This window comes from Nothobranchius furzeri, chromosome 11 (genome assembly GCF_043380555.1).
Source record: "Nothobranchius furzeri strain GRZ-AD chromosome 11, NfurGRZ-RIMD1, whole genome shotgun sequence".
Classification (NCBI taxonomy): Eukaryota; Metazoa; Chordata; class Actinopteri; order Cyprinodontiformes; family Nothobranchiidae; genus Nothobranchius; species Nothobranchius furzeri.
The window spans coordinates 70,347,146-70,359,718 of NC_091751.1; the positions used below are offsets into that span (position 1 = coordinate 70,347,146).

At 40.1% G+C, this 12,573-nt stretch overlaps 1 protein-coding gene across 2 annotated transcripts in view; it reads right to left on the reverse strand.

Annotated features, from left to right (window-relative positions):
- Positions 1 to 12,573, reverse strand: part of mfsd12a (major facilitator superfamily domain containing 12a) — a 39,066-nt gene that overhangs the window by 3,872 nt on the left and 22,621 nt on the right. For both annotated transcript variants that reach the window (XM_054751643.2, XM_070541809.1), the window contains exons 5-9: positions 3,733 to 3,975; positions 3,544 to 3,636; positions 3,374 to 3,466; positions 1,839 to 2,009; positions 1,635 to 1,729 (exon numbers count right to left, since the gene is read on the reverse strand). In XM_054751643.2, coding sequence (XP_054607618.2) covers positions 1,635 to 1,729; positions 1,839 to 2,009; positions 3,374 to 3,466; positions 3,544 to 3,636; positions 3,733 to 3,975 — 695 coding nt within the window. The remainder of the gene's footprint in view (positions 1 to 1,634; positions 1,730 to 1,838; positions 2,010 to 3,373; positions 3,467 to 3,543; positions 3,637 to 3,732; positions 3,976 to 12,573) is intronic.

Here is a 12,573-nt window from a genome sequence, read left to right on the forward strand (position 1 = left end):
GGTACTTCTGAGTTAAAAAATGCTCATGAAATACGTATGTGGAGTAACCAGGTAGGTAGCGATGGGTACCGAATTCGGTACTTTTTAAGGTACCGACCGAATTCCATAGTACCGACCGAGCACCGATTCACGTCATTTGAAACGGTGCCTCGTTTCGGTACCCGTCCTTCATAACGAGAACTTGCCTAGACAGCTGCGCATGCGCAAGAGCGTTATGTCGTCGGTCGCTGCGAGCATGTTGTAAACAGAGCAGCATGGTAGAAAGAACGCACGCTAACACTTGGGTCCACTTCACTAAATGTGATGGGTAACTGGGTGATGATGAAACCAGCGACAACGATCTAAGTGAGACATCCTCATCTTAATCTGCTCCGGTAGGTAAATGAAATGTTTAAGATAACGTTAGCTTGATTTGTTAGCTTCCGTTTCACTAATGGTGCATTCGCTTTCTCCGTTTTAATCTGCTCCAGCAGTTAAATAAACTGTTAAAGATAGCGTTAGCTTGATATGTTAGCTTCCATTGCCACCATTGTTATCAGCTAATGGTGCGTTCGCTTTCTCCTCGGAAATTCTAACTTCCCAGTAGGAAAAATCAAAAGAAAAAAGACGGTAAAAGGAATGAAGATACACGGTAAATTTAGTTCACAGTAAAGATGTTTGCTTCAGTTTAATTATCAGCTTATAAAACTACAAGGACGACGTTAAAATACAAACAGTTGAATGTTAGTTATCGTGATATTTATCAAATATGGTTATATATTGAGAAAAATATATATTTAATTATAAAAGAGAATTAAAATATTAAACACTCAAAATTATCGAATATTGGTACCGATAAGTACCGGTATTGATTCCTAGGTACCGGGAATTAGTACCGGATCGATTCAAATGTCAAAGGTACCCATCCCTACAAGTAGGTAGGTTTTAACCTGCAACGCCTGCCTACAGAGGGTTCAAATGTTTTTATGTAAAAACAACACATAATATAGTAAAACTAGTTAAAATCAACAGTCAGAAGTAGTCTAAATGAAACAGTTACATGTCATGAAGGTTCTCGTCCCGAGGGAGCCGAGTCATTTCCTGTCAGAGAAGACTCGGACTCCTTCAGGGACGCATTCCCAGTAGCAAGCCTCTCCACCTGCTCCTGGCTGATTCTGGAATTCTTTATGTAGATCTTGTAGAAGGTGGAGACATCCCACAAATCCCAAAAGCCTTTTATCAATGGAATCCAGTGTTTCAATGATATCCTTACTGGGAGATGAGGTTGCCTTGGGGAGGATCCTGAGGTTGGCTTCTCCTGGTCACAGGTGTTTCTGGCTCGGCTGCTGATTTTTTGGGCCCCGTGACAAAACTTTTAAAAATGTGATCAATGTAATTTTGTAGACTCTAAACTTTCTTCACTGCCCTTCAATTTGTTGGCGTAAGTGTAGAATATTTCTTACTGGATTATTTACGTTAATAAATAAATTAGGCGAAAATGCGTCTTAATTATTTGCTAAAGTTTGTTAACGAGCCGAAATCTGGTTCAGACGCTGCCGTGGGCCCACACAGGGACCTGATGAACTGCTGTGTGTGTGTGTGTGTGTGTGTGTGTGTGTGCGTGCGTGCGTGTGTGTGTGTGTGTGTGTACTAACTGGCAGGGATGCAGAGCCTGAATCATCATCACAGCAATGCCATTGGCCAGCTTATCAGTGAAACTCATGGCTCCATACACAAATGCTCCACTTTGCTGCAAAGAGACACAATACAGATGGGGGGGGGGGGGGGGGGGGGGGGGGTAAAGCCCAGCTCTGGCTCGCAAACCAAACCAACACAGATGAGGAGGAGGCACATCTCACCGTCTGGTCAGAGATGAGCTCAGCTGTCATGGCCAGAGATATGACCAGAATGGTGGCTGAGCCGGCCCCCAGCAGCACAGCGGGCCCGTAGATCTGCTGACCCATCCTGTCGTCCACAAGCACCCAGTATGAGAAAGCCATGATTAGCAGCAGGCCCACAAAGTAGGTGAGCTGGAAAAAACAAACGACAAACAAACAAGACTTTCAAAGCTGTTTCCACTTCTTCTTTATTAACATTGAACCATTATTTTCCTGTTCCCTTCCTCACCGGACCACCTTTGGCCCATGAATCAGAACCTGTCTGTTAACCATTGTTGGCGCTGTGAAAATAGTTAAACCTCAAATTATTCTTCATTTCCACCTTTTGTTTATATGGGACTGCTCTATTGGCTGGAAATGCTGTACAGTCCAACAGAACTACTTGTTGTCCTGCTGTGAGACCTGTTCATCCATCCCACTTCCTGTTTTATTTTGGTGTCACCTCTCCTGTTTCAGCTCGGTTTCCTGTTCCTCATCACTCTGATTTCTCCCAGCTGTTCTTGTGTGTATTTAACCAGCTTCTGTTCTCTTTCAGTTGCCAGTTCGTTAGTTTTCATTCTCTCGCTCCAGCCAGGCATTAAGCTACTGATCTCTGGGTCCTTTGACTCAGGCCCTGTCCACACGTAGCCGGGGATCTGCCAAAACGTAGATATTTTTCTACGTTTTGGCCTGTCATCCACACGAAAACAGAGTTTTTTCACACGAAAACGGATCTTTTTAAAAACTCCGGCCAAAGTGAAGATCTGCGTTTTCTCCGTTTTGGGTGTCTGCGTGTGGACAGACAAAACCGGAGTTTTAAGGTCCGCAACGTCACTTTCCGCGACAAAAAAATGCTGACATCACGTGTGCGACCTGTGTTTACACTAGCCGACAGCATGGAAGCCCTCAGAGCTGCGCTCGCTTTATCAATGGTCCAAGCGCTTTCTGCTTGTTTGTGTTTGCAAGCGGAATTACTGCTGCTTGCGGAAGACCACAGACGAAGGACGAGGTTAAGAACGGGGGAAGTACTGCCGCCTACAGGTCTGGCATGTCCTTAACAACGTATTTATCCGGGTACGTGTGGAGAGTTTTTTTTTTAAACGAGGTGGTGTGGATGCAAGTTTTTGGAGGGGCGGATATTCGTTTTAAAAAAACCCGGCTACGTGTGGACTAGGCCTCAGTTCTGTTTTTGATCATTTTTTGTTGCCTTGTTTTGCCGAACTCTGCATTTGGGTCCAGTCCTTCATACCAGCCCCGACACTACTCATCGAGAACTGAACTTTTACATGAAGTACTGGAAAAACAGTCCAACATTTAGCTGCAGCAGCTCCAGTAGCTGAAGCTGCTGGAGGATATCAACGGTTTCCACATCTTACTGGAGTCATCGAGGTATTACATTACTGCAACAAGGCTGAAAGCTGCAACACTGGTTTTCAGGCAAAATTACATTGTTGTGGTCCAGACCTGAGACCAGTACAGTGATGACAGATTGTTGTGCTACAGCAGGCTGTACTTACAGATTTTCCAATGTGTTTACTGACAGGCTTCATGATGAATGACGACAAAAAACCGCTGACATACATCACCAGTGGTATTGTTGCAATGAATTTCTACAGGAGGAGAAACAGAAATACCCAGAGATGAAATATCTGCAGACGTATCAAACATCTGAACAGCTTATGCTTACCTTGGGCAGGCCAAGAGTGTTAATGAGGTACATTGAAATGTACGTCTGGGAGAGATTCACTATGAGCCTGGTGGACATGTAGAGTAAAGCCACCTACAGAAACACAGTTTAGACCTGCTGGCAGTAGAAGTGAGGTGTGTTTGGGTTGGGTTTGAGTTCAAGGCTACTCATTAGAGAGGAGACGTATACCTGGTAGAAAGAAGGTTGCTGGAGCCAACATTTCCACTGCAGAAGAGATGAAGTTCTGTTAGAAGGACCAGGCAACAAAAGCTTTCGCTCCTCATCAGCCGCCTCCTCTTCAGTATTCTTCCTCATTCTGTCCTCCTCATCTCCAGCCTCCTCTTCTGCTACAGGGGCATGCCTTTCCGTAATTCCCAGGTGGAAGAAAATGGCAAAGAGTGCACCAATTCCCAGGACGATCAACGCCAGGTTCTGCCAAATAACAAACACTACTAATAATAAAACAAATCACTACTGTAACGCAATGTAAGTGGTTACATTTAATCAATAAGATGCCATACTCCATATAAATATGAACTATCAATATTATTGATCTTTAGAAATTTGATTTAGGATGAAACCAGGTCTTTTTGTAGTCAAGGGAAATCACACCTTTATAATAATTTGAGACAGAGGCAAAGTTAATAGTTTAGTTTAGAAAATGAATGTAATACTATATTTCTACTACTAATGATGACAGAACACATCATGATGAATGATGGTTGAAACAAGGTAACTGAGACAATGAATGAAATTGTAACGGAATGAAATGACTGTTTTCCACCTAAAAGTCATTTTCCCTCTCCTCAGCAGGAACTAATCTGCATGAGACTGCCTCAAGGTCATGCATTTGCTTCTAAACTGCTTCCTTTCCAGCTCAAGAGAAGAATGAAGACAAAGGACTCTTTCCTTTTAATTAGTCAATAGGGTTGTCGCGGTAACCGCAAAAATGAAATATCGCAATATGAAGAAGCCCACCGCGCTGCATCATGGGCCACCGCGATTACTGAACTTGGTTCAACTCAATGATGCATGTTGAGAAGGATGGCTGCACTGGTATCAAAACGAAACGTTACTTCGCTCCTTTGGGAGCGCTTTGGTTTTCAGTACGTCAGCTGCTGCGCAGCCAGAGTCCTTGGCCGAGACAGAGCTGCCACCAGCGGCAAAAATAAATAAATAAATAAACGCTCGGAGACCTGCTGAAGTCCCGGACAAGCACTGCTTCCGCAACCGTCCCGAAGAGAGTTTGAGCCGAGCTGGAGCTCACTCGCTACCTGCAGGAGGAATGCATCCACCCTAAAGAAACCCCCCTGTCATGGTGGAGCAACAACCGGGAGAGATTCCTTTTGCTCGCCAGAGTCGCACGCAAGTTGAGTTCGGAAGCGAGCGGGGCCGGACCGGAGCGGAGGGGAGCGGAGGTAGTGGAATTTGGGGTAAGTGCAACGAGCGCACCATCCGAGAGGGTTTTCAGTGTTGCTGCAAATGTTGCCACCCCTCTCAGATCCTCTCTCAAACCGTAGTTAACATGCTGGTTTTCCTTGTGGGTAACAAGGACGTGACCGAGCTATAAATCACGTCATTCGTGTGTGTGAAAGTGAAATGATAGTGCGCCCTCCCCCCGGCGCGCGCGCGCCCGGTACATGTAATTTTTTATGCTTGATTTTAAACAACTAAACAAAATGGGGACTTGTTTCTTATTTGTTAGATGCTGCAGCCAAATTTGCATTTAAAAGTTTAACCTTCTCCTGAATTTTGTTGTTTTTAAGTTCAGTCGGACTCCGACTGTCGGAGAAACAAACGTTACTGCGATCTGTGTTGTTACTGCCCTTTGATCTGCATTCAGTAAAGTGTTATAAAAGAAGGCACGGCAATTTTTAACCTTTTTTAAATGTGTAAACATTATGTTTAGATAGTACTGCAATAAAAAAAAGGACTGCAATAATATCGCATACCGCAATATTAAGCCACCCTGAATCACCGCAGGGGTAATTCCTCAACCACGACAGCCCTATTAGTCAAATAAATATTTTTAATAAAGCTAATCAAAGTGTTAAGTCAATAATAAGATGTTGACCAATCTGTGAAATGACAATGTTATGATTAGTAAACTTTAATGAGTAATATGACTTTAGTCTAGCTGCACTAGACATTCTGATCACACGTAATGTAAACGCATGACACATTGTTTACTCATCCAATCGGAACCTTCCTTTCTGAAGCGTGGCATAGTCTCTGTGGTGTTTATAAATCTGCCAACTTCGATTCGACCGCAAATCAAAACATCCAGATTAATAAAACCAGTCCCACACCATCTTAGTCCAGTTCTCTGCATGCTAAGAGAAGTATCGGACCGCCCGGCCACCCGGACTTCCTTTTTAAGCGAAGAACCAACAAGCTGGATAAAATCTGTTGCACTTTACCAACCAAGCAACGGTTCCTTTCAGAATAAAAGCTGAACTCACTGACCCTCCGGGTCCATCTGACGCTGTCAACCAACTGTCGCTTTTTACCTGGAGACAATCCAAAGACTAGTCTGTCGTACTGCTGACGCTGTTTCATCGGTTCCGGTACCGAAAGGGGGGTCAGAGGACCCGGCATTCTGGATCTGTACGGATGTCTCATCCTGAAGGGTATGTGTGGAGCGGCAAAATGGCGTCTCATGTGTTTATGAAATTCCGATCATAGCTTAAGAGCAAAACATCACTTCCCACTCAGACGTGCTTCTCCGGATACGGGAGTTCTGATGACATCATCACTCACACATACACCATCCATCTCACGACTCATTCACACCAAGATCCATCCTTTCACTTAGAGTTTAGACTTAGTCTTGTTTAAAACTGTTTAGAAATAAATCTTCTTAAACGTTTTAAAGGTGACTCTCTCTTCTGTTGTCTCTCAGTTAATACGAAGTGTTACATAATCCCTGCAATAAAAAGTTCCAATCTTCTGGTTAAAAGTACCCAAAGATCCATAAGATTGATTTCATATTTACTATGAAATCTCGTGTCTTATGGTTCCTTAAGTAGATGTAAATTAACCCTTTACAAAACGATGGAATGTAAACTTAGATGTTATGTTAACAAAACCTGACTGAGTGTCTTAGAAAATCGTGATAAAATGAATCTGACTGTATAGTTTAACAAATTATCAATTAATTAAACCATCCACGCCAGTTGAGCAAAATCTACGAACACTTGTAGTGAAGGCTCGGCAATCCAGGGGCCGGAGAAGTCAGTACGGACAGACAGCCAATGGAGTTGACTTCTGTGGTATTCGGAGCCCGTAGTTCCACCCCGAATACCGAACCGCTGGTCTGGGATACCGTCAGGCTGAAGGCTGGCGGTCAGACAAGGTTTGCATCTGATGCAGCTTTTCAGGTTTGTAAAAAAGGTTTAACCTTGAAGATGGGTCCTTGTGGTTTACTGGCCCAGGCGGCCGAACTGGACAGCTCGCTAGAAATGACTTTAGAGGAAGTGTCAACTGTTTTTAGTAACTATTGTTTATCAATTTGGACAAATCAGAATTTGACAAGTTAAAAGTGGGCCAAACACCTCAGACACCACTCCTTTCTCAAACACGTAGACAGTTTTATCCCTCAATGTGAAGTAAATATGTTAAACATTCATAATTACATTATTAATGTGTGAATTTACTGATAAATCATTATTAAATTCAACAAATCGACTAATCTGGTGCAACTTAAGATCTGGAATAAATCCTTATAGAAATGAACATTAGTTAGCTCATTAGTCATTACTGTAGAGCACTCAATATTATTAAAACACTTTAGATTTAAAACATATTTTAGGCACACAGAATATGATTGTAAATACCTGGTTAAGTTAGAAAATAACTTTCTAAGCCACAAAAGAGAACTTTAATAAAGGATTTAGATAAAGTCTTGTGTTTTGGTGTCTTATGATATGGAAAATGATCAAGTTCAGAGATATTTATAATCCACACCTCCGGCTGCAGGCTGACACACCCTGTGTCATTGCACAAAGATGAAACTCATGCCTTGAGCATTCTGTTATTTGCTAAGCAATATGTAGTAGGCCATATGGAACATCATTTAAAGCTGCATTTTTGTCATATACCGTTATCTTAAACCTATATTGTTTGATCTTATGTTGCTATTTTTGTCTAGAAACATGTATATATTTGCTAGTTAGATTTTGTGTGGCTAGTATTAGCAAGCGAAGGGACTGGAGATGGAAATTAAGCATGGCACTGTGGTTTTCACTTCTTAAATCTGTGGTCTCACTACTTTTAATATTTGTATTGTTTTGGTTTGTTTGTAACCGTTCTTTGTTGTATTAATTTTATGATGTAACTATTTTGTGCTGTTGTTTTATTTTAGACAGTGCTTTGGTTGGTTGTAATGCCATGTTGAAAGCACTTTTATAAATAAAACGGTATGGTATGGCTATCATCTCACATATTCCATACTCATATAAACAAAACCAGAGGTGGAACATAACGGATTACATTTACTCGCGTTACTATACTCGGGTATGAGTGTTTGAATCTGAGTAGGGGTAGGGATTTTCTAAGAGACTTCCATGTTACATTTTTCTGACTCCTGCACCCGTTTCACTTTAGCGGAGAAGAAGAAGAAGAACTAGATCTGAAACCAGTTATCAACGGGTTCCAAGCACACCAGCGCGCGTCCTCCACCTGGTCCCACTCCTGCCTTTGCCATTCCTCATGTGGCTCCGCCCCTAAAATACGTTTTTTTTTTGCCAGCGTCCTATCAGCTCACTTCAACCAGCACAATAAAATGAACACTCAGAATGACTCTTTGAACCCTTTGCACAGCCTATATGGAATACTTTCATAGGCATGACTAACATCTCAATCCTTATTACAACCCAATTCCATCATTTAATTTTTAAAGATCATCGAGATTTAGTTAGTTAAGTCACGTGCTGTAAGGGACGGCAGTGCTCAGGAGGTAGAGCGGTTTTTCCAGTAATCGGAGGGTTGCAGGTTCGATTCCGACTCTGACCAGAGAATGCTGTTGTTGTGTCCTTGGGCAAGACACCGAACCCACAGTGCCTGATGGTGATGGTTGGAAGGACGGGTGGCCCCAGTGTTCAGCAGGCCTTGCCTTTGTCAGTCTCTACGTTTACATGCAGCCAATATCCGGGTTATGATCGGGTTAAGGTCGGTATTCGGGTTTCTGAGTTGATCAGAATAACCCGTTTACAAGCATAAATAGAAAGAGTTACCTCTAACTTGCATAACCCGATTTAAATGCGGATGTTGGGGTAGCGTCAGGACGTGTGGACTACGTCCAGACGCAATATGCATAATTTCCGGTTCTTCTTGTTCTGGTATCCATGAAAGCAACATGTTTCCCAGTTCGGAAGAGATAGCGACCGCGTTTGTTTGTGCTTTAGTTTCCTCGTCACTCCAAAAGTGTGGTGCTGTGCCGCGACTCACCATGTTGCCCCCAACTTGTTGTTTGCTTCCGGTGTTCTGGCGCATACAAGACGTCTCGCTACTCAAAAGACCAAGATTCCTTGCGAACAGAGCATGCGCAGAACACACGCTTTGATGGGGATATCCCGGTATGCGTTTACACGACCAAACATTCGGGTTAGAAAAGGTGTAGTAACCGGGTTTTTAAAAACCTGGTTATGAGCATATCCGGGTTTTTGGCGGCGTTTACAAGGACCTGCGGAACCGGGTTATTGTGAAAATTCGGGTTTTAAAAGGATTACTGGCTGCATGTAAACGCATTGAGTGAGTCCCAGGGCAGCTGTGGCTACATTGTAGCTCATCCCCACCAGCGTCTGACTGTGTGAGTGAATGGGTGAATGACTGATTGTGTTGTTAAGTTGCCTTGGGGGGTTGTAGTACCCTACGAAGGTGCTATACAAATACAGGCCATTTACCATTTAAATAATTACTGACAATGTTTATTAAATTAATTAAAATTGTATTCTTTTTAAAGAAATTTCTAAAAATTTCTTGGATCATCATGGGACCATGAAAAATCATGATCTGTTTCTAAATTAAATGTTTTTTCAATAAAAAAATTATATTGAGATTTAAAATTAAATTGACCAAAACAAAAACTTTATTATAAAATCCATATTTGATCTAAAGATTACCAAACAATTATCTGATCCTCAATAGTATATTGGGAATAATAATAATACTTATTAATGTCTCTAGAGTCAATGCAATTTCAACAAAATCTATGACTTTCATTGTATGACTTACTGATGAAATGATTTTTAAAAATCCTTAAAAAAAATCATACATCATCACAAAATTACCAAAATATTCTCACATGGCAATGTCAACATGTGGAAGAAAATGGTGTTGTTGTTGAATCAGTAGATTCAAAGCTTTTTTTTCAAGGAAAAATGGGTAAATGTAATTTTAATGGTCACGCCCAAAACTAAAATATTCATTAAAAAAATTCTATTTTATAAAATTAGTGGAAAATTCTCAGATCACCATACATGCAATGTTATATGTGATTTATAAAAACTTTCTAAAAAAATTATTTACTTTTTTGTTCAACAATACTAAAAATGTGACAAAGTTAAAAAGCATTTAAAAAAATCTATGCTTTCTTACAAAAATCTCTTAATATTCATAGATTGCTTTTATGATGTGGGACATCTGCCTATATTTTTCTAAGGATCAAAAATGTAAAACTTATCTGAAAATCAAATAATATTTGTACTAGTGGCTGTCAATCAGAATAATCCTAATGTTAAACACAAGGGGGTGCTCAAATCAGGACTACATTTTGTGTGTTTCATAAACCACCTAAGAGTGAACTCTGTGCCAAAATTCAAGAAGTTTGGCATAATGAAATTCGTGCTACAACTGCTAGCCTAAAAATACACTTTCGTAAATTGAAAGACCAAACCTCTTCACGGAGCTGCGATTTTTGTTATATGATCTCATTACTATGCAGTTAAAACAACCTAAAAACTTTTGCCTCCTACATGCAAATAAAGATTTTTAGGAATTTTTAAAATTTTGAAATTTTACACGATCTTAAACCACCCACTTTGAGCCATCATTACCATATTGATATTATAGTCTTAAGACTGTAAAATGAAGACATCCACAAAGTTTCATGCACATCCATTAAGCCATTTTGACAGTATAAATTCTTCCTATTTATAGCACCCCCTATTTTTGAATCAAACTGAAAATCAGCATATACACATAAATTGAACTTAGGTACTGTTGATATGAAGAGCTTTGAAAAATGTCAAAACCTTTTGAAGTTTTACTAAAAAAACTTTTGTATTTAAAGTTTTTCATTTTGAAGGCAAGGACAAGGCAAGGCAGCTTTATTTGTATAGCACCTTACAACAGCATAAAACCGACCAAAGTGCTTCACAGAAATTAAAGCATTAAAAACAGTACACAACATAAAAATGAATAAAGACTAAAGCTAACATGTGATGGCAGCATCCATGTCCCCACAACAGTGAACGTTAGTACTGTCATGCACTTTCATGATTTCAGTTTGTAAGCTTACATTTCTTTGGATTTATTGTTTAGATGGCTTAAATGCATTAGTTCTAATTGTAAGCGTGCCCCCACCCCCTATTTTTGTAAATATAAAGTGCAAACTTCTTCATGGAGCGGCGATCTTCGTGATATGAACTCAACGCTACACAGACAACACAGCCTAACGATATTTGCCTCTTACATGCAAATAATGATTTATAGGAATTTTTTCAAATTTGAAAATTTAAACAATCGTAAACCACGCCCACTTTGATCGATCATTACCATATTGATATTGCAGACCTAAGACTCTATAAAGATGACAACCACCAAGTTTCAGGCAAATCCATTTAGCCAGTTCAGCAGTAAATTCTTCCTATTTATAGCGCCCCCTATTGTTGAATCAAGCTAAAAATAAACAGATACACTTGAATTGACCTTAGGAACAGTAGTTATGAACAGCTTTGAAAAATGTCAAAATCTTTTAAAAGTATACTAAAAAAAGTTTTCATTAAAAAAATTTAATTTAAAAAGTCAAATTTCCAAAAAAAAATAAATCATCAAAAATCCGTCCACATCGTTTGGTCAGCCGTTCCTCCCCTCTTGTCAGGCAAAGTTTTGAGTTGATTGGATTTGACAGCCGGGAGGAGTTAACAAAAGTACGTTTGAATTTTATGCAAATTTCTACTAATTTGCATAAGTTTAGAAACATTTTTGAAAGTACTCATCGAAATTTGATTGACTCAATGAACATACAGGATGAGATCATTTGTTTGTTTGTTTTACTGAAGAAATGGGGAGAAAATTGCCCAAAACATTTTTTGGGTACAACAGCACCACCTATTGGACTAAATTCAAATTTTTTCTGTGATTATAGATGACACTATTACTGATATGAACTGTAACTTTCTGCATAGAATATATATTTTTCATGAGTTAAAGGGTAAGAATTTTTAAAGCCTATGAGCCACGCCCTCTTTTAAATCATTTTCAAATTATAGCTTAAGGGTCCGATGATAAACATCTGTGCCAGGTTCTGTGTAAATCCATCAAGCCGTTGTGCTGAAACAAACCTTTAGACTCTTTAGCACCCCTTATTGGTAAATCAAAACAAAATTAAGTAGATGTGGATTACAGCTCATACTTTGTAAGAGTCTAAAGTCTCATCATCTAAACCTAAAACATTGTGGAGATATCATCAATTAGGACGTGTGCTAGCTAGCACACTTAATTTGACATGATGTCATTAGCCCAGTTTTCAATATTTCCGCATTTTATTCATCACAACGACTTAGCTTAGTCTATAGATCATATGTACAAAGTTTGAAATTGATTCGACAAAAAATGACAGATTAGTGATTAAAATTATGTTTAGCATTTTTGCGATCTGGCAAAATATCTAGTTGGGCGGAAATAGGCGTGGCCAATAAAAACGACATGCAGAATCATCCAAGGATCAAGCACATATAAAGCGTTTGACTGTAGGGCCTATGGTATGCTTTGGGAGCTAGTAGCTGAAACGCATTGACCTTCGCAACA